Genomic DNA, 22,337 nt, shown 5'->3' on the forward strand with positions numbered 1-22,337 from the left:
GGCGCAGGCAGCGCTCGGCGCGATCACTTCCGTGTCAGGGCCGGCTGCCGCCGCCGTGCCTGCTGCCTGCCCGGCGCGCTGCGGGATCGGGCGCTCTCGCATCACCGCCGCGGCGAGGGGGGAGAAGGCGGCCGGGAGCGGCGGGGCGGAGCGGGGCTGCCGCCACCCCCCCCCGGGCACCAGCTGCTGCGGCAGGGAGAGGGCAGCGCCAGCCCCCCTGCTCCAAGGGGTCGGGGCTGGTTGTGCTTCCTCCCCCCACTCCGCGGGCTGCCGCGGCCGCGCCCCCCGCCCGGGCCCCACCGCAGCCTCCTCCTGCGGAGGGAGGCGGGGGGAGTGTGAGTGTGCAAAGTAGGAGAAACTCCCTCCGGCTCGCTCGGGGGGGCTGGGGACATTTTGGGCTTTGCTTTTTTTTTTCTTTTTTTTAATCTTTTTTTTTCTTCTTTTTTTCCCCCTGAAGCCACGTCGCAGCAGGTGACTGGCGCCCGCCCGCCGGGAAGGTCCCTGTTTGCACCGGCTGCGTGTGCATGTAGCGGGCTGCCTCCTCCCCCCGCCTCCCGCCCCCCGGATCATTCTTTATACCGGGGGAGCGTGTGCACTGCGGTCCTTGCTCTGGGAATTGCTGCTGCTCTTCCTATTCGTCAAGGGCTTTCCAATCACCTGCCTCTGCCACCCTCTCCTCTCCGCTCTTTGTACTTTATTTTCACGTGCTCTTTACTAACACGGCTATTTTTAAATCCCGCTTGAATTTCTTTCTTTCTCTCTCTTTCTCTCTTATTTTTCTTCCTTTTTTTTTCCTTTTTTTTTCTTTCGGGGGGTGGGTGGGGGGAGGGAGGTTAACGTTTGCATCTCCCTAAGGGAAAGATCCCACCAGCCAACCCAGCTCCGCCACTGCTGCATCCATCCATTCATTTTTATGGTCACTAGCAGCCTATCCCGGTAGTAGAAGGTGCAGAGAAGTGGGAGACAGAGACAGAGAGAGAGGGAGGGAGGGAGAGATCCGGACAGCGAGAATGGCCGAGAGAAAGAGGAACTGGAATAAAGAAGATGACCTGCCTGTATATCTAGCTAGGCCGGGTACGACAGCACAGACACCGCGGCAGAAATACGGGGGGATGTTCGCCTCCGTGGAGGGGGCCTACGAGAACAAAACCATCGACTTCGACGCCTACAGCGTGGGGAAGAAGGGGTCCCGGACCCCGCGGAGCGGCAGCCGGCACGACATGCTGGACGGAGGGGACAACTACAGCGAGACCGCCAGCGACATCAGCGAGGTCTCCGGCTCCGTCATCAGCTCCCCGGGAGACCGGGAGGACAAGACCCCGGGCGTGGAGATCAGATACCCCATGGGGAAAGAGCTGCTGCAGGGCCAGGACAACGGGCAGGTGAGCGGGGCTGCAGGCCGGGGGGCGGGAGCTGCCGCCCCCGCTGCTCGGCGAGCCGTGCCGAGCCGAGCCGTGTCGTGCCGCAGAGTCCCGCTCGCCGGCGCGGGGAGACGGGGGCCGCCTTCGCGGGGGAGTATGGGCACGGAAGGTCAGGGAGGCATGGACCTCTCCTCGCCGGCACAGTGATGCTGTAGGAAGAGCCCAGCTGGCCCCTAAACTCACTTGCCTGAGCATAGTGGGGGCGGGGGGGGGGGGGGGGGGGGGGGGAGGGCACGGGCGACCCCAGAAATCGTTTTCCTTTGTGAGTGATGGCGATGAGTTTTCTCCGTTTCCTTTCCTGCCGGTAAAACGCTGCCCATGCCGGGTGGGCTGGAGGGCAGACCGGGCCCCCTCGGGGCCTCCCCGCCGCACCCCGGAACAAAGCAGCCTCCGCTGCACTTCTGGGCTCGCCGGAAAAACTCCGCGGAGCCTGTCCCAGACACGGACCCGGCTCTGCCCTGGCTCTGCCCTGGCTCTGCCCTGATTCCCCCCCCGGCTCCTCATGCGCCTTCATTGTCTCCCCGGCAGGCAGTGCCTAAGGCCGGAGGATCTGCCGACACCTTTGCCCGGGAGTTCCCCACCTCTGGGGCTGCAACCTGGGCTCATATTGTAGACTTAAGGAAAAAGCGAGGCCGGTGGGGCTGGCTGGCTCCTGCCAGCTGTGCTTCTCCATCTTACCCAGTCTGAGGCACGCAGACCCGGGGGCCTGGCTCTCCCGGGAACCAGGGCTGTCACTGATTTCCCATTAGAAGGAAATGTGGCCTTGCAGTCATGTCCCTGCATAGATTCACCCTTTCCCTGAGCACCCAGCCTTGAGATTGTGTGGCCTGTCTATGCTCTGCTCTTTCCATAGGCTAAACTGAGAGTTTCCACTCTTTCTCCCCCTCTTCAATTTGAGTATGAACGGGGCACTGGTCCTCGCTAGTCTGGGGGCTTGGTGCAGGTGGTGCATGGTCTCCCGTGCAGCCCGGTGGGTGCCCGCTGTAGTGGGACACTGGAGCTAGCAGGCAGGGCTTGGTGGGACACTGGAGCTAGCAGGCAGGGCTTGGTGGGACACTGTGCCTGCGATGGTGCCGCTTCACTGCAGGGACCTCAGAGTTGCCTTCAGAGGCTGCCAGCTGCAGTGCAGTCTTCCCTTTCCCAACTCACCTGAACCCCTGTGTCTTTTCCATCAGGAAAAGTGGGAGGGCATGGCATACCCTGAACATCCCTCGTCTTCTGGGACATCCATGATGCTTCCTCCCTGTCCTCTCTGCTTCCTAGTTCAGCCTGGGACTCAGGCTAGTGAGCACATTGCACGCTACCTGCCTGAATCTCACTGGTTCCAGAGTTGTCTGGCTCTGGACTGGACTTGGGGCGGTGAGGAGAAGGTTGGGGGTAGAGCAGGCAAGATTTGGTCACTGGCTTAGGAAGGTGCACTGTAAGTAGTAGCCACGTGCCTGACCCCTGCACAGCGGTGGCCAGAGTTTTTTGCAAGCTCTGAATGGTGATTTTGGGGGAGATGTGCCAGGGATGTGACCTGGGTGGGAAATGCTTTGTCTCTATGTATGTGTTGCAGGGGGGGTGTGTGCTAGGAGCCCCTGACTGCTTGTCGTTGGGGTGATTAACTCGAGCACAGCTTTGCAGGGCCTTTTACCATTCCTGCAGTTGTGCATGGAGCCTTAATCAAGCACCACGGGAGGAGGGAGGCACTCTGTGAGTCAGAAAAGGCGGAAGGGTTTCAACTAGCCACTTTTCCTCTCCATCAGCTGCTGGCATAGCAGCCACCTGGGCTGGCCTGCCTGTGCTGGGCTGTACCAGCACCCACAGCCTCCCTGGCAACGGGGCAGAGCAGGGACTGGCACTGGGACAGTGACAAGGAGGGCAGAGCAGGGCAAGTGCTGTTGGGGTCAGAGTCATTGGTGGGGACAGAGCTGGGCAGCGCCATCCATCTGGGTCAGTGCCATTGGGGACAGAGCAGGCAGTGCCATTGCCATGTACTGCGCAGTAGGACCCATAGCCGGGGGTTACCCCCCCACCCCGGTCCCCACCCCGCGGGAGCCCACGCGTGGGACCCCACAAGTGACCTCAGCGTGCGAGCGGGGCGGTGGCGGAGCTGGGGGAGGGCGGCGTTTTCCAGCGCCGGTGCGAGAAGGAGGGAGGCTCCGGCTGGATTGATGGGCTGGGAAGGGGGGCCGAGGGGGTAGGGGTGGGGGACAGGAGGGAAGGAAACGCTTCCTGGGTTGAGCTGAGCGAATCCTGCTCCGACCTGCAGCCGGGAGGGCGCTGCTGCCGCCGGGAGAGGCAGCGCTCGCCGACCCCCCCCGGGAGCCGCGTGCCTGTTTTATTGCAGCCGGAAAAAAAGGTGCCGGCTTTGCCTGGCTCCCTTTCCCCTTCTGGGCGAGGAAACTTTGCCTGCATTACCCAGCTCTGCGGGGTCGTCCCTGCCCCGCCCCACCCCATCACCCTACCGCGCTCTGAATTACTATTTCTTTTACTACCACCGGTATTTTCCGCCGGGCTCGGCTCGCTCCTCGGGGTGTGTTGCGTGCGCCCGCCGCTAGCGAGAGCCGACATGTCTTACCAGGGCAAGAAGAGCATCCCCCACATAACGGTAAGCGGATCCCGGCACGCAGCGAGCCGCTGCCCTCGCTCCTTTGTTAGCGGGGCGGGGAAGGGCGTGAGGCGGGAGCGCAGCGGCCGCTGCCGCGCAGGGCCCCGCGGCTGGCGGCGGGGAGCCCGCCGGGCTGCTTGGCCGCGGTTCTGCGGGGCTGGGTGGGTGCGGGCGCCGGTGCCCTCTCCTCCTCCTCCTGCTGGAGCTCCGGGCTGGGAGTTATTTTATTTTTTTTTTTATTCTATTTTTTCTGTTTTATTTTCTCCCTTTCCTCGCTCTCGGCACAGCCGGGGCTCAGCGCCGTGTGCTCCCTCGCCGGCCTGGGGCCGGGCGGCGGTGGGTCGGGGCGGGGAGGGGCGGGCCGGGCCAGCGGGAGGCTTGTCCCGGCGCTGGCGGGGCCGGGGGTCGGGGCTGGGGGTCGGGGCTGGGGGGTGGCGGTGCCGACCTCCCGAGGAGTAGGGCCCGGGGAGCCTCGGCCGCCGGGCGAGGCAGAACAAAAGAGGGAGGGGACGAGCCGCAGCACAACGTGCCCCTGCCGCCGCCCCCCGGCAGCGGGCAGGGGTAGCGCAGCCCCCCGGCGGGGGCAATGGGGCGGTGGGCCAGGGCGGGCTGGGGGTGCGGAGAGATGGGAGGTGGGGAAACGGGTGTGGGGGCAAAGCGTGGAAAATCAAAGAGCGCCATGATGCCAGCACCGGCACCTCTGCACGCTATTAATACATCAGACATGGTGGGGATCAGAAGTCAAAGAGTTAATCATAACCATCCTCTTCTTATCTGAGCCTGTCTCCCGCTAGATGCTTTTATCTCCAAGCAGGGCTACAATAGAGTGTGCTTTCCATGCCAGAAAGAAAGGATCTGGGTCTTTTGATTCCGTATATTGTTTCCCTTAGATACACTGGATCAATAGGGCTGGGGATAAAGAACAGGCAGAGCTGGTGGGGAGGGGGGTTTCAGGGGAGATCTCCGGAGTTTGGTCACGCAGAGATTTTCCCCAGAGCCAGTGTCGGTCTGCAGGCGGGTGCCCGCTTTCCTCTTGGGGGGCTGGATCAGTGGGTGATGGGGTCACTGCTGCTGTGGCACCCAGGGCAGAGATGAGCGGGGAAGCGGGGTGAGCTCAAAGAGCCTTGGGCTCATGGAGCTTTCCCAGGAAGGCTGGCACGGTCAGGGCGCTGGGAAGCAGGGCAAGTTTCAGTAGCTGTAGGGGGGCTGACTGGTGGGTGTGGCAGCTTCCTGAGCAAACCTGATGGCTGAAGGCATTATTTGAGCCAGTGTTAGAAGGCTTGTGAGCACCTCGAGGTTTTCTCATTGTTAAAAAAAAATCCTTTAGCCAAAATATTTGGTCAGGAGCGGAACAGCCTCCTAAAAGCAGAGTTTTATGATACCAAAGTGCTGCGTTTATACAGTTTTCCACTATCAACAGGCAGCAGTGTGGGGTGGCCAAGGCTGAGCCTGGGTGTTGCGATGGCTTTTTCGGTGATGGCTCTTCTCGCCTCCGTCCTCAGTGCGTTGTGTGACCTGGTGGTTACTCAGGGTGTCTCTGGACTGAGGGAGGCCCTGGCTGCCCTCTGGGTGAGTGTCGGGTGCTTTGTGTGTGGCTCGACCTTCGCTTGCAGCTGGAGTGTAACAGGTTCCCACCCATAGCTGGTTGTTTGCTCTCCAATTTGGAGAGGAGCAAGAAACTGTTAGAATTACGAGTGCTTGCCTTGGAATCAACAATTCATTTTAATTTCTTCACTTCTCACAAATTTCCTTCTCTGTGCTGGTGAGAGGATTACTGGGGAAAAGAAAGCCCAGACCTCAGCCTGCTCTCTTTGAAATGGGATGTGTTGAAGCTTCTATAAATGAATATTCATTAACGCTAGTGTTGAGTTTTGTGACCGAATCAAAGGCATGAATTAACATTAGTGAAGTTGGCAGGCATCAGACTTGGACTGCCTTTTTTTATTTTAATGGTTTACACTTCTGGCCCTTCTTCTCCTCCAGCAAAAGCAAATCAGACACTCTATGTTACACCTTGTACACACTGTCCATCCCACAAGAGCCCACCGGATTTGTCTGCATGTATCTTCTGAAGCCCCGTTCCAGTATGGTAAATTAGGTATTTCATCTTGCCACTGAGGAAATACATTGGAGCTTCAAGCCTCCTGGGCTCTGAGGAAATGTGGTAGCTCTGTAAAGTTATGCAACAACAACAGCGATGGTGAAATCATATAAAAATGTCACTTGTTACTGTGCTTAACATTTCCCCCCCCCAGCTCTTTGGAGCTACATCAGCTCCTGGATTTGTTGGAATAGTGAGAAACTAATTTTTGACAGTGTCCTGTGTGCTGATACTTTGCTGTGGATTTCCCCATGCCAAGCCTGTGTTCCTTGCGTGGGGCCAGGAGCCATCCTGAGCACACGAGGAGAACAGCACTCAGAATCCTGCCACAGCATCCAACCACAGGCACTCCCTGCAGTCAGTACCTGGCCAAAACTTCCCTCCGGGGTCATTTCTGCAGCATCAGGAACTTTGTGAAGGAAGAGGCAGAGGCTGGTTTCAGCTCTGATCAGTGTGGGTGCAGGTATCACTCTTGGGAAGACAACCCTGTGGTGTCCTTTCTGGGTTACTGCCCTCAGTGCACGTGGGCATAACTGCCTCCTTGTGCTTTGTCTGACAGTGTCTTGTCTCCTAACCCCTTCAGACTACCAGCAGTGCCTGACTGATACCCCCTTCACCCTGAAGCAGATTTATTCCTGCCTTCCTTTCTCCCATTTCTCCTGGAAGTACCTAGGATGGCAGAGAGACCGTGTTGCAGACAGGCCCCCTTTTGCATTGAGCATCTCCCTACTCTTTATTTGCCAAATCTGCACCTGCTTTTTTTCATTTCAGCCCCTGAAAATTCATGCTTCTTGCAATTTATCCTGTTTGTGACTCTCCTGCCGCCCTTTATGCATCGCATGCAGCATCCAGGCTTGTTGTTATTAGCTGGGCACCAGCGCTGCTCCAGAGTAAGGTGCCATTCTGTTTTGAGTCCGACTGGAGAAACTGGGCCCCTTTCACTGTAAGTGCTGTGGGAAGGACCTCTGTATTTGAAGCACCAGACAGTCTCTGGATGGTGTAAAATAGAGATGCACTGAACCAGTAAATGGAAACACACTGGTCACGTCCTCTGCACTGCACTGAACTGAAGTCCTTGGGGGGTTTCACTCCCCTGGTTCAGGAGTGTTAGCTGGGGATGGAGCAGGGTGTGCATAATGTAAAGACGGCAGAGAATGCATCTGCAGGAGCATACTTCTCAGGCTGTGTAGTACAGTCAGCCACCACATCCATTGCCGAAGTGTTTTTCTGCATGAGGTGGCAGTCTTTTGTGCTTTGGTTGTGCAGGCGTGCTCTCATGCAGACCAGAGTTTCCAGGATGCATCCCCCCGCCCGTTGCTTTTAATGTCACTATTATACTCCCCTTGTGCAGTATATTACAGGGAATCAACGGCAATGATGACACGGAAAGATCTGTTGCAAATTATTTTGGCTTATATGTTTTGGTAGTGCTTGACACTTTTCAAGCAAGGCCTCAGCCCAGATGAACTCAAAATTACAGTATATACAGAGCAGAATTTAAAAAAAGCATGTGGCATGTAAAATGTCTGCTACAGGACTTGTTTGTTACAGCAGTGACTGCAACCATTAAAACATAATCAGAGTGAGCTCAGTGAGGAGGAGGTGTGAAGACAACTCTACTGAGCAAAGGGAGAATAGCTAGTCACCAAAGCAAATGCAAGGAGGGACATGGGAGAGGCAAATGGTGCCCAAATCTCTTAGAAAAAGCAATAATATTCCTGGGAATGGTCCAAGGGTTGGCATATGAATGGGGGAAGGAGCTGCTGGTCCTGAGCTGTCAGACTGTAAGGCATGGGGAGACAGAGAGCTCAAAAATGTGGTGGTACAGAGGAAGGATCTCACTATTTTGCTTAGCAAGTAAAGGGAAGAGCTGGCACAAGATGAGAAAAAGAAGCAGATGCAGAAAAATGAAGAGAGGCTGGAGAAATTCAGAAGAGTGGGCATGGAGAACAATTTTAGTTGTAGCCTTTTGAATTGATTGATGTGAAGAGAGCTGAGAAATAAGTACGCTTTAGTTGAACGTGGTAGAATACTTTGAGAGAGAAAAAATGCATTCGCCTGGACTTGTGCTGTGTGAGACTTTGGTGTTCTGGTGTGAGACGCCGACAGCAATTTCACTTTGGACACCAGGGGTTACACGTCTTACAGACGCAAGGTGTGGTGAGTACCTGGAATGGGGAATCAAAGTCCTCGTCTAGGTGTGCATCTATTCCATATCTCCCCTGGCCGTGCTTTTTTCCCACCCACCTTTGTTTAACAATATGAAGCCACACACAGATTGGTGTGTGACTTGCCAAAAGTATTTGAAAAGCCTACTGAGTGCTGGGCATGAGAACAACATCTCACATTATTATTCTGCTATTGGCGCAAGATTTGGACTGATTTAAACAGCAGTTTTTGTCCTGCTTTCAAACACCAAGGCCTGGGACTTCTGGATCCCTGCTTACTCTTGAATATTTGCTTAATACTCAAAGTTACATTTTTCCATCTGTGGCTGTTTAGCAGACTTGGCCCCTCTCAGTTTACTTGTCTGTTCATGAACATTTGTGAATTCATGTTGTGTATTGCAGTGGGCTTGGCAGCTCTGGAGATGCTTTAGCTGCTTCAGTAGAAGTTGTTGGACTTCCAGCCACCATTTCTATCATTCTGTGATAAGTCTTTTCCTTTCCTTTTTTCTACAAGAGAGAAAGTGGCCACAGTGTTTAAGCCACTTCCATCTGGTGTCTTACATTCAGGGTAGGTCCTTCTGGGGACATTTCTATGGAGACTGAAACCTTTGGCAGAGGGACAGAAAGAAGGGTTTGGGGCAGTGATTCCTTTAACTGCCACAGCAAGTTTGTCAGTCGATGCCCTCAGCAGGGCATCAGAGTTTTCAGCATCATAGCTGGTGTCAGCATGGGGAACCGAGCTGCGTTTTGCTGGAAGCCAGGCAGGTTCGGAGAGGGAACAGGGGCTGTCTGGGAGGACAACTGATGTGGTGAGGTGATTGTTCAGCAAGTCTGAATCTCCTTTTTAGAAGTGCCTAGAGAAACTGCTAGCAATGAACCACTTTCCTGACAGGAGGTCAGGATCTGTTTTCTGCTTTGCTGCTGTTTATTTCATAAGCAAGTTTATACATGTGGTAAAAGGGAGAAGCTTCATTTTGCTTTGCAAGAGTGGGAGCCAGGAGAGCCCGCTGGCTTGTGAAGCAGTCAGATGCTGAGAGTTAGTTGGGATAAATTTCTTGGTGCTTTTGTAGGTATGAGAGAGATGGAACAGAGATGAGCAGCAAAATAATTTGCAGGTTTCTAATCTTGCAACACGTAAAGATGGTGGCCTTGTCCCCTGGGACAGAGATACTTTGGGCTTACTTTTGCTTGTCCCTTGATGCGCTTGTCACAAGATGAATTTTCAGTCTAGTGCATGTCCTGATAAGGTTTAAGGCCTCAGCTTTTGCTTGTGTTCCTGATGAATAATAAATGTCCCCACTGATTTCAGTGAAGTCTCTATGTAGAACCTCTCTAAGTAAAGCTGATCACCCTTGCCCACCTTGCACATGACTGGCTGAAGAAGTACGCAGCGCTTAGCGCTGAGATACTGTGGAAGGGTTGTTCATGGACCAGTGCTGATAGCACGGGAGGTGGAGCAACAAGTGTTGCAACTTTCTATGACTTGTAGGAAAAGTAGATATGTGAGGCAACAAGACAGCAAAAAGTGTTTAAGTGCAAGCAATACGCACCTGTATCCACCACATTTAGTCAATCATGATTTACCATTGCTAGCATCATATTCAAGGGCATTTTCTACTGTTCTGTTTCCCTTGCATCCACCTCCTCTGTCAAGAGAAGGGCTTCCTTACGGTCTCAGCTGGATTTTGACCATGACTGGTGCCAAGGCTGATGTGTCCTGGTAACCCGATGCAGGTTTCTGACTAGAACTTAGATAAAACTCATCTTCAGTTCAGTGGCATACTGCAGCGAGCTGTGCTGTAAGTTGTTGTTATTTTTTCCCAAGTTTAACCTTTCCTATGAATGGCTTTCTGAGATTTTGAGATTAGCTCTAATTGACGTAACCTGTGTGTAACCCAAGAGATGGCTATAACACACAATGGAGGGTTCAACCCTCCAGCCCATACTTAGGTGAAACCCTTGCTGATGCCAATGAGTATTGTCATCAATAAGATGTTTGTTGTGCTTCCCTTCTAAAAGCAAAGCAAAGATGACATTTACAGTGAAGAAATCCCCATGGAGTTAGTAGCTGTAGGAGTAGCCCTTTTAGACTGTGTGATTAAGGAGTGAAATTGCTAGCTGAATAGAAAGTCAGGTCTCCAAAGGGGAAACAAAATAACATCAGATCTTTTAAATGAATAAAGATGAATGAATATGTTGGCTACAGACCAAGATACAGCATTACTACAATCAACATAATCCTTCCTACATGAATTGCCATATACTGGAGTGCATTTGTTAAGAAAAGGACCTTAAAAGCAGGATTCTTCATCAGTGGCATATTGGAAATGATGCCTCAAGGATACGTTTTACAAGCAATTCCCTGAGCTGATTCAGGGATCACCTTAGCTAAAAATTACTTCCTATGGAGGGTAACCTAGACATGAAATTCGAAAGGAAGGATAGTGCTGATTAAAAGCAGATCTTCTATAAGCAGACAGTACTTCATGAAATCCCATTTACAGCTCTTTGATCCTTATGAAAGGATTTTAAGCAAGCATTCCTTTTGGGAAGGATGTCTTTCTTCTTTTGCCATGAAGTTTAAAAATGTTCCTTATTTGTAAGTACTTGCTAAAGCAAGGTAATTTAACTGTGTTGTATCACAACTGGGTCTGAATCTGACCAGCTCTGACAATAGACAACCAAATATATCTACAAAGGAAATATCTTTTAAATCTCTTATGTATTACGAGAAATAACTCTGCAGGGAGGAATGCACAGAAGCACAGAGGAGCTCTGAGTGTCTCCCTCCATTGTCTGCCAGTGAGACTTTTGCCTTTGAGAAACTTCCCCCGCAAATTGTCTTCTTCTGGAGATTTGGATAATCAAGGAGAACGCAAACTTTAGCCTGTGGTTTTTGAACCTTCCCTCTAAATTGGAGATTCTGTGTCTTTTCTAACTCTCAGTGGCCTTTTTAAAGCCTGAGCAACAAAGGATTCTCAAATGCTAAAAAAGCAAAGATGAATGCCTTGGCTGCAAGTGTGATAATGTAGTCTAATGCCTTCTTATGTCTATCGCCTTTAATCTGGTGTCTTTTAAAACACACATTTATGGGCAGAAAACTGGAAATACAGGTGGATTTGGATTTTAAACTGTTTTCAAATGGCTATTTAGCACAAAATCCTTAGTCCTCTTCAGGGCCATGTACTAATCTGGATTTTAGAGAGTACAGACATTGTTGCTCTGGAGATGTAAGGACAATGGTATATTCTAGTAAGTCCTTAGAATTACACAAAGGATGAAATCATTGCTGAGTGTTTCCTCCTCCTTCAGGCCTGGAAAATCTGGGGCTAAAGAGTGTTGCAAAGACTTTTTCAGTTGGCAGTGGCTGCAATGCAGCAATCGTGAAAGTCCAAATCCAATAATGAAGCGCTTAGACCCATATGCTGGGTACTTTATATGAAGGTCGTTGTAGCTACATTATAAAGCAAACTGTAAATAATTAAAAAGACATCTTTTACTTGATTTAGAGCTGGAGATGTAGTAGATAGACGTTCCTTTCATGGATGAAAAGGAAAAATGTGATGGCATATATCAGAATTACAGTCTGGACAGATGCTGCTATTCGATTAAAAGACTGCTCTTGAAATCTCTTTGAATCTTTTCATGAATAGATAATGGCAGATTCTTTTTTTTTTTTCCCCCAAGCTCCATCTTGTACAATAAAGGTATGGTTTTCTCTGCAAGGTGCCTGCAGGTGCAGTACAACGGGTATCGATACTGAAGAGAAATGTGTGGTTTGCTGTAACTTGTGCTGCATTTTGTTTTGACATGCTGCAGCAATTTGAAATAATATTTACGTAGTAAGTCTTATGTCAGAAGATGGCAGTTCTATTTCTTCTGTTACTGTGTTTTTTAGTAGTTCCAGAAGCAGATTGAGACCTGCGTGTGTAAAAAGTGTATTTGAATTTTGTTGTGTTTAATATTTTTAAATACCTCTAGCTCCGAGTGGAGTACGTGAATGAAAAAAGGCTCATTTTAAATTTCTTTGCAATTGTTCCTGCTCTAACATTTGAATCTAACATTTGGATCATATTTACAAATAACCAAGTTGTTAGTGACCAAAGGAATTTGACTTCACTTGTAATTGCGCAGAGCCCGCTGCAGATCTGGGGGCTGCAGCAGGGCTCAGGCTCATCATCCAGCAGGTTGATGCAGATGCTGCTTATCTCTGCTGCCCTTGTACCATTGGGAGTGTATGAAAATATGGACGCGCATCACAAGAGCTGAGCCGAGCTGATTTAAAAAACCCAGCAACACCGGCAATTTGTACAAATTGTGCCAGTCACCAGCTTACAGATATTTCGTGTTGCTCATACTGTAATGTGAACAATAGTTGTAAGAGAGCGAAAGCCACCGCCTCGTGTCTGAGCAGGCAGCCCCTCCTTCTGCAGCAAACGATGCTGAGTTTGTGGCGTCTCCTTCTGCTGCCATGAAAACTGCTGTCATGTCACAGAGCAAGCTCTGTGCCTTTGCTGACAGATTAAGCAGGAGAAGCTAGAACGCGATTAGCAAAAAATCACCAGGAAAGCAGTGCGCGGGGTTTGAAGGTGAAGAGCTGTGAATAATGGGAATGGCTGTATCACACTCGGCAGCGAGCTGAGCCAGGAGGTGCCGGAGTGCTTGTAGAATGGAGCTGCAGGGAGACAGAAGATAAGCATCGTTGCTGTGCGGATGCTGTGTCATAGCCAGGCACAAAACCTGGAAGCAAACAGCTTTGCATCGATGTGGTCGCGTCATTGCAGCAGCGATGGGTGGAGGAGAAACACCTCGGCGCCCACCCCCCGCAGTGGATGCTGAGCAATGGCATGGATTTACGGTGGTGCTTTCCACGCCTTCCATGTCAATGAGAGCAGATTTTTTTCCCCTTGAATATTGGCACCTAATGAATTGCTCAGTTTATATGTTCAATTCGTAATACCCCCTCTCTGTTTTGGTGTGTTCCTGCTGACTGTCCTTGGCAGGCTGGAGGGAGGAGAGGGTCCCAGCAGTTTGCCTTGGCTTGCACCAGGGTGAGCTGTGCTGGCACCTTCTTGTGCTGGGCAGTGCACTGGAAACTCGGTATGGAGCCCTTAGGGCTCAGTAGTCAGGGTACCAGTGACCAAGACATCTGTTAGCTGAATATAGAGGTGGCAGCCATTCTATAAAGGTGTGTGAGCGCATTGTTGTTTGCATTGTGAGAGCACCCGAAGGTCACCCGAGTGGCTGAGGGTACATCCGAGAGCTAGGCAAAGAAAGTGTCCTGCCTGGAGGGGTGTGCATCGGGAAGGGGCAATATGGGCCAGTGCTGTGTGGTTAATAATTGACTGGAGCATCTCCCTTATGAGGAGAGGCTGAGGGAGCTGTGTCTGTTTAGCCTGGAGAAGAGAAGACTGAGGGGGGATCTTATCAATACTTACAAATACCTTAGGGGCAGGTGTCAAGGGGATGGGGCCAGACTCTTCTCAGTGGTGCCCAGTGACAGGACAAGGAGCAATGGGCACAAGCTGAAACATGGGAAGTTCCATCTCAATATGCGGAAAAACTTCTTTCCTTTGTGGGTGACAGAGCACTGGAACAGGCTGCCCAGGGAGGCTGTGGAGTCTCCTTCTCTGGAGATACTCAAAACCCACCTGGACACGACCCTGTGCAATGTGCTCTAGGTGAACCTGCTTTGGCAGGGAGTTGGACTAGATGATCTCCAGAGGTCCCTTCCAACCCTAACCAGTCTGTGATTCTGTAATTCATGAGCTTCAGGTCACTCCTCCCTCCACCCCCCTCTGCTTTCCCCAGGGTGCTACAGAGTGTGTCTGTCCTCCAGCCTGGAACATTGTCTAGGTAGAAGAGGACTTTGGCCCCTAGTTTTTCTGGACATTTGGCACTTGGTAAGAAAACTGCAAGACACCTGCCTAACATCAAGCCCCCACTAGATAATAAATGGCCCCTGACCATGCACAGGCAGGCTACGTGCCCGAGGAGGCTAACCTAATTCACAGACCCTGTGTGTGCCCAGATTTCTGTCCAGGATGTCACTGCCACAAGTACCAGTGACCTAAAACAGTACAGGAGGGCCCAGGTGCTGGTGGCCTTGGCAGTGGTGCAGGGTGGCAGCATCCCTTTGCCTTCAGGCCAGGGCTGTGCCTGTCCCCAAAGCCCATCCTTAATGCTATGGCAGGGAACAAATACTCACATGTTGACCAAGGGTTTGTATGAAAGTTTATTTTGTGAAGAATATAGAAAATTGCCTGTCAACATTAACCCATGCCTCCCTGCTAGTTAGTTATGTTTGTGTAATTTTTCCGGCCTGTTCTTGAAAATGCATCTATATGGGTAGGTGCACACAGGCATTTAGTACCACTGCTTTGGCTAAGGACAAGCCACCCCTGGTCCGGAGCCTGGTGTAGGAGGCAGCGCCCATTTGCTTGGGCGCAGCGTGCTGCCGGGGTGTCCAGGTGGCACTGAAACCCCACCTGGGTTGCTTGTGCCCATCAGCACCGTCTGTGTAAAGGTACCCTGCTTTGCTCATGCTCCTGGCTTGCAGCGATCTGTAACGTGTCTTACAGACATGCTGGCAGCTTGAGCTGGTTGGGAAAAGTTCCAACAAAACCCTTTTTCTTCTGAATTTGCTGATTTGCTGGAAAGGAAGTGTGTGTCAGAGATGTTTCCACGTCTCTCAGGTCCTGATGAAAGCTGGGCAAGGCTCCATGGCACCTTCCCTGGTGGCTTGGCAGACTATCTGGGGAGCATCAAGGTTTGTGGGTTTTTGGTAGCCTCATCTCCCATGGCTTCCTGTTCCTGGCTGGGATCAACCTTAGCCACAGGCCAGCTCAGGTGCAGGACCTGCTCACTTTTGCAACAATTTTGAACAGTTTGTATTTTCTTCTGAGCGGGAAGGTGTCAAGAATTAAAATGTTGAAAGTCTCCATAAAGTGCTGGTTTTTTTCTTCATCAGAATTTCTTAGACCCTCTGAAATTCTGAAGGCAGCGAGAATTTGTAGCTAAACATTCAGTAATCCTTTATAAACTGGAAGTGAGGCTTAATTTAATGGATGACTCGCATAACTGAGTGCTTTCTTGAAACTGCCTTTGTATCCTTTTTAGTTTCAGATTATTCTAATATCTAGTTTTGCCACTTATATATGTATATTTATATATAAACACTTATGAAATCCTTATGTCTACAGTTATTTTTCTAGGGTTGCACTTTGCTTTATTTTAGTGTGTCTTATTTTCCCAGCCTGTTACACTGGTTTCTATTTATTATGCATCTTCTACTGTTTTAAAAGAAACAGTAAAATGTAGAACATCTTGATGAGCGTGTAGATTTTTGAGTCATTAGCAGTGACAGATGCAGTGCTCTGGTAACGTTCCCTGCCCGTATCCATAAGCTCTTGCCTCTTGTAATTGGACGATATTAATGTTTAGGAAGGCAATTGAATGAGCGTAAAAAGAGCTCACAAGATGGTGGTCTCTGAAGGTCAGCAGGTGGTGTAGTAAATCATCATGGTGAGGAGATGCAACTGCCAGCACATGGCAAAATTACTTATTAGCGTTGAGATTGCTGATTCACAAGTCCTGCAGTTACAAGTGACAGTAGAGAGGCTGGGGAGAAAACAGGGAGCCTGCCCTGGCAAATTCCAGACTGAGGACCTGCATTCATATCCATCCCTTAACAAGGGTACCAACATCTGAGGCAGGTCCTGGGGACATATTTCATTGTAGTTCTGGGCCTTGGTTCCCCCCCCAGGTCATCTCGCTGCTGCACCACATGGAGGAAAGCCTGAGACCTTCTGTGTACATACTCTTTTGTCATGCGCTGTATTTAAAATGTCTTTTCCCTGCTTCTTTCTGCCCTTAAAATGTCTGTTTCTCCCTTTTTCCTTTTCTAGAATGATATAGAGGGCTATAGAGACTTCAAACCTGCAAAATGTTCAAATACAATCTGAAAAGTAAATATGCTACGTAGAACTGAGAAGTTACATTAAAGAAAGATTGTTGTAACACCCCTAACTCTGACTTGGCACTTTTCAATCAATACGTTTTTAGGAGGTCTATATCGTTGTCCTGGTTTTATAGATGAGGGAACATATCAACTTGTTCAATTATTTTCTAAACTGGGAACTTGGGACATGCATGGTTTATATGCGTGAGTCATCCTGTAATTAAACCAAGAATTGAGTCTGGAGTGAGGAGTATAAAACATGGACAAAATGGAGATTCCGAGTTATTGTTCAGTGAGCCAAGGAAATAATTTACAATAAATTGCCTTTTTTTAATATATGAATGGGAAAAGAAGGTTCTGACTGCTTTAGAGTTTTCCAGCATTCATAGTCACTTGACAAAAATATTTCCAAAAGCGTTATGTACTGAAGTTACAGACTTTCCCTGTCTCTGGATAGGTGGTAGAGTGCTGGCATTTCCAGTACAACTTCTTCAATGTGGGAGTTCAAATATGGGTTCTCAGGAATATGCAGAGGTAAAATTTGCTTTCTGTAAAATACATTTTTTGAGAACGGAGTGTAACCATTTGAATAGAGAAAAATGGAAACAGATTATTGTTGTGAATAGTGCCCCAGCAGACTTGATATTTGAACAGTTCTTCATGGGAAAAAATGTTTGCTTTCTGGCACTTCAGAAAATACCAAGAGGCAGTAGCTCGCTCTGCTGTTCATATGATATTTCAGATAAACTGAATTTTGGAAGTCCTGTCCTCATTCATGGAGTGAGTGAGATATGGCGTGGGGAGCCTCAGTACAGGGTGCCCCCAACTAATCAGCAGCCTTTGACCTGCAGGAATCACAAATTAGACAACAGTTCATTATTCATGGCCACTAGAAACTAGACTTTCTGCTGTTGGTCTGCAACACAGTACAGGAGGCCCAAGCTGTGGGCCATGTGGGCTGCCTCAGTGGAGCAGCCGAGTTGACACTGCTGAGCTGACCCTGCTGAGCTGACGTTGGTTAAAGCAGCTTCCTTGGGCAGGAATTTCTGCATTACGGAGCTCAGCAGTCTCTCCTGACCTTGTTCCTTCCCATTTCAAGCTCTGTTACTCTTCCAGGGGTGCTGAGAGTCCCAAGTGAGCTGAGCTTGGCCATTCCAGTGTTGGGCAGGTTATTCTGGGGTCTTCTCTTCCCTTTTTGGCCTTTGTACAATAAGGTGGTGGTAAAAACGGGATGTAGCAGGATTTCAAGTGTTTCCATGTGCAATGAGTTCTACTTTGAGGAAAAGACTGTGATGACCATGAGGCGTCATGTTCCAAAAGGCAGAAATAAGCACTCTGTGAAACTATGGTTTTCCTCTCCACTGTCTATGTACACACCTGAACCTATGCCATAGACTTTTATATAGGGTAAGTGCTTTGATGTTAATGGCTTTCTATATAATATAAGCCTATTTGGTATCATCAATATGTTGTTATGTTTATTTATTTCAACAAACCCACATTTCTTCCTTTTTTTTCCCCCCAGAGTGACCGACTACTCATTAAAGGTGGAAGAATTATCAATGATGACCACTCCTTCTATGCAGACATATACCTTGAAGATGGACTTATAAAGTTGGTTTTATTAAATATTGAACTTTTTTTTTTTTGCATGCCTGTTAGTATAGACTACTGTGATGGTGCTGACCTGCAGCCAGGGCCTTGGTTACCTCTAGAAGTAGGGCCATAGCAGAGGAGTGTTTAATTATGTCATTTTATCTTTACTAAGATTAGATAAGTAGAAAATTTCTTTACTGTAAGTTGAAGGTATTTGCTTTTCAAACAGTTCAATCCTAGTTTCTTCCAAAATAGTCAAGGCAAGTAGGCTCTCTCAAGAAGTGATCCTAAGGACAATGATATTTTTGAGTCCATATATGACAGAAGGCTCATTACAGCTTTTTTCCCCACACCTAATCAGGGCGAATGCAGCCGTGCTCTAAAGGTTTGTACCGCACAGAAATATGCCCCGTGTTACACAGTGCTAGCAGGGACCTACTCTTTCTTAATTCCCTTGTTGGTTAATGCTGAAGCACAGCATGTTCTGTTCGTACAATGTTGTTATGTATTGCTCGTACGTCCCTCTTCTTGTTTAGCAAAGGTATGTAATCTGAAATCTTCACACAATTGGACAGAAAATCCTACTGATTTATCAGGATGTAAAATACAGGAACTGCGAAAATATTCCTTAGGCAGAAAAACCTAAAATAAATGTTACTGATAGCCTGGGAAACAGTAACAGAGATGTCTATTTGTGTAGCGCTCTTGGTCCTACCTTGACTTGGTGGAGATGGGGGTCTCTAGTTTTGCAAAGTTATGTAGCGTGTATCTGATATACACAAGAATCAAAGCCTTTTTCTTGACTGCTAAACATTTTCACTAGTGACCTAACAAGTTTGGTCTCCAGAGGCTACAATTTAATGCACAGAAACTTAATTATGTTTATCTGGTAAATAATTCATTACCTACTTGTTTTCAAAGCTCCTTTTCTTAAGAATATATTATCAGAGTCGAAGTCCAATTCTTTACGTATCTGTGGCTACTTAACATTATTCATGATTCAGGTTATTATAACAGAAGAAAATTCTACATGCTTGTATCCATGGACTATGTGGTTTTCTTTTTAATACTGCACTCTGCTTTTCCAGTTGTAGTGTTACTTGCAGTGCAGAAGTGGCAAAAGGAGCATATCGTTTTAAGTGGAGAAGGCACAAAATTATGAACACGTGTATTTTTTTAATAGCAACAATCAACCAAGTTGTGCTCTCTGTGATAGGCATTTTAGTTGAGTTTTTCTCTGCTTTTGTTTGTTCAGATGCAGATTTCCTAGTAACACTTGTAAGCGTCAGAACTGATACAACAACTAAGTGCGTGAGATGCTGTGAGTCTGAAATTGCTGTGGATTTTTGGCCTTGATTCCCGAAATGCAGTGATACTCAGTAGGCAGGTTAGCAATGCCAAGCTTTCAGCTGCCATGCCATTTAGCAGCCCTTGCTAAGTGCATAGACTCCTTCTGAAATCCATGCAGGGATCCATACCTCCAGAAAGTGTCACAGCTGCCTGAGACAGCTAGGATTAATAATGATTAGACAGACAAGATCTTAATTTTTAAAATGCCTTTATCTTTGCCTAAGCAGGTGAGTTTACTCTTCAGCACCCTAAGTCGTGCCTGGTTTCCTGGATTTAGATGACCCAAGGTTTTTATTTGTAAACTGTCAGGAAGTCCTGCTCTGAAAAAGCAGCTAATTTGTGAGGGCAGCCTGGTGTGAGATGGGCTTGAGTCCTAACTGTGATCAGATGATAAATTCTGCAGTCTAGGGAAGCGCTGTATTTTCTGGGATTGGTCTCTCAATTTCTCCAGCTGGAACTGCCCATTGTGTCTAAATATTTAACATAGTTGTTAAATGTTGCTTGAGATCCTTTGGAGCAGGACCTTGAACCTCCAGCATCCCCGTTTCAGTTGATGCCCTAGCTCTCCAGCTGCAGATCCGGCTGATAATACAGAGTTCTTTCCACAGAATGGAGCAGCCACCAAACCACTCAGCCCAGAACAGGCAATAGTGTTCTCTTTTTGTTGGGATATAAAAGATTTGGGTTAATTTTCTTATTCTTTAGTGGAAAGGGATTGGAAAATAGAAGATTGGGTTTCTCTTGCTGACTAATGAAGTAGGATCTTTTAAGGCTTATGTCCCTGCAGGTTGTCCTGCAGAGAGGAATGTAGATATAACCTTGAATGTGTTTGAAGATTAGTTATAGTTTGGAGGGTGGTAGATGCTTTTTCCTACCTATCAATACTTAAACTGGCTCCCTATGTACAAGGGAGCAGTGGTGCATGTGGATCTTTCCTCTCTGAAACTTAAGCCCTGCACGCTCAGGTGGCAGTTGAGAGGCAGTTCTCCAGTATCTAAATAGTAATTTAGATATTTAGTAATTTAAATTGCCATTGGTACATAAATAATGTATTTTGCTTACATTTATCGTGTCTCTCATTTGAGCCCCTGTCTCCATGCCAAGTGGCAGGTCACGGTGTAGTGCTTGCTGTCCTCTGCTCCGTCCCTGCCAAAGGGAAGGGTTGGGTCCCTCTGGGCTGGAGGGGACTAACAAGTGTGCAGGATGGGTGGCTGGGGACAGGGTCTCCAGAGCTGGGCAGACAATGAGCCAAGTTAGGAGGAGCCTCAGGTGCCTAAAAGAGATCTGGGCTTGATAACAACAGAGAGAACTCCACTGAGTTGTGAGGGAGGTTTTCAGCTTTCTCAGGTTAAGCTTATGAAGAGCTGTTTCCATTGTGCTTTAATCAGCTCATGTATGTCAGAATTTACCAGCTTCTTCAACTGAAGATGGTAGACAGCATAGACGGTTGTCTAGTTGCTGGTGCATCAGAAAACCAGCTCAATCATTCGTGCAGTGTCTAGAATAGTTATCTGCGCTATTGTATTTTTTCACCCACAAGTAACTAAACTCCATTCTTATTAACATACACTTAGCATGAATGAGTGAGCAATTCAGGAATCCTGTCACATTATCTCTTACTCTAAAATAACCTTGAATGCCAGTGAAGGTCAGCCTTCTCCCAGCCTTAATCTTGATGCCAGGGCAAGAGATGAGACAGGTTCCTGACAGCTAATAGTGCAGCATCATCCACAAAGGCCATTTGGTCCCACGTCACTTCATCATGGATGTCTTCAGCCATTGCCAAATAAGCTGTTAACTCAACTGTATGCTGAAAATAATGAGCAATGAGTCACCAAGAAACTTCCATACATACTTAGCACTCTTTCCACTTCATTAGGGTGTTGGTTTTCTTGAGCAGGGAACTGGTAGGTACTGATCGTGGAAGAAAATAAAAATGAATTGCTTTTATATTTTTGTGCAGGTTTTCTTAATATTGTTATTTTCATAAGGTGTGGTAGTCCTTGGAGTGCAGTTCCACCTTAGACATATTTAACAGAGATTGGTCATAGTAATTTTTTTTCCCCAGGTCAGTTTTTTAGCGACACAAACACTGTACAAAGGTTGAGGAGTGTTCTGATTGAAATCTGGGGAGTGGATCCAACTAAAGAGAATTAGTGCAACACCATTATTATCCATGGGGCTACCTAACTTTATACAAGCTTTCAATGTGCTCATGGGTTGGAGTGCCATATGGTATGCCTTTGTGAGTCAGATTTTAACAGCAGAGAAGCTTCTTGCAACTTGTTTGTGCAACGGGATGTGCTGGGCTGCTGCTGGCTTTTGCATACGTATCGATGCCCTGTTTGTCATGGTGTCATTAGCGCTCCTCACAGCTCTAACAGGTTATGACACGCTCCCACTGCTGTACGTGTTGATGAGTATTAGATGCCAGACATGGAGTTGTGCGGCTTCAAGCCGTGACATTATCAGCTCTCACGAGTTAAGCCCTTTTGGATGTGTTCAGTGCTGAGTGGCTCAGACCCAGCTCGGGATGCTGCCGGGGCGTTTGCTAACCGAGTGGCTGTGCTTCCCCCCAGCCAAACCTGGAGCACCGGGGGAGCCAAGCTGCTGGAGGTGACGTTTTTGCATAGCGTATGAAACAAATTCTTGACCTCTTGGGGCTATTTATTAACTCTGGCAGTTTGGCGAAGTTCCAGTGTGAATAATTATCCCTGTTTTTTTCACTGGTTTTAATTAACAGTTATATTCATTTTTGGTTCTAGCTTGTTGCGACTGGCTGTTACTCAGTTGCTGTGTTTTGTTCTGTAGGTGGGAGTTGCGTTTTAATATGGGAGAAACAGATTCAGCAGCTCAGATGTCTGGGGTATTTGTTTAGCTATGGATAAATGTTATTTTATCTCAGACAAAAGGAAATTAAGACAAGGACTGTGTGTCTGTAATACAAGATAAACTAAGTGAACTTAAACTACCTTATAGTTATCTCTAAGCCCAAATATATTACGGTGTAACAACACAGAGACATGGCTTCCACACAGACCCATACCTTTTCCTGTTTGGAACCATATGAAGTAGACAATAAAACTGTAATGTGGCTTTAACTTTTAAAGGTTAATTTACTGATAGTTGTGTTCATGAACACTAAAAG

General features: G+C 48.4%; 1 protein-coding gene across 2 annotated transcripts in view; it reads left to right on the forward strand.

The window, feature by feature from the left end:
* Positions 1 to 1,010: 1,010 nt before the first annotated feature.
* CRMP1 (collapsin response mediator protein 1) overlaps positions 1,011 to 22,337 on the forward strand; it is a 53,251-nt gene continuing 31,924 nt past the window's right edge. The window contains exons 1-5 of one of the 2 annotated variants that reach the window (XM_068402843.1): positions 1,011 to 1,209; positions 1,763 to 1,807; positions 5,210 to 5,233; positions 15,779 to 15,786; positions 17,769 to 17,857. In XM_068402843.1, coding sequence (XP_068258944.1) covers positions 1,011 to 1,209; positions 1,763 to 1,807; positions 5,210 to 5,233; positions 15,779 to 15,786; positions 17,769 to 17,857 — 365 coding nt within the window. Of the gene's footprint in view, positions 1,383 to 1,762; positions 1,808 to 5,209; positions 5,234 to 15,778; positions 15,787 to 17,768; positions 17,858 to 22,337 lie in introns of both variants that reach the window. The other variant, XM_068402842.1, reaches the window with a different exon arrangement.

This window comes from Nyctibius grandis, chromosome 6 (genome assembly GCF_013368605.1).
Source record: "Nyctibius grandis isolate bNycGra1 chromosome 6, bNycGra1.pri, whole genome shotgun sequence".
In the NCBI taxonomy this organism is placed as follows: domain Eukaryota; kingdom Metazoa; phylum Chordata; class Aves; order Nyctibiiformes; family Nyctibiidae; genus Nyctibius; species Nyctibius grandis.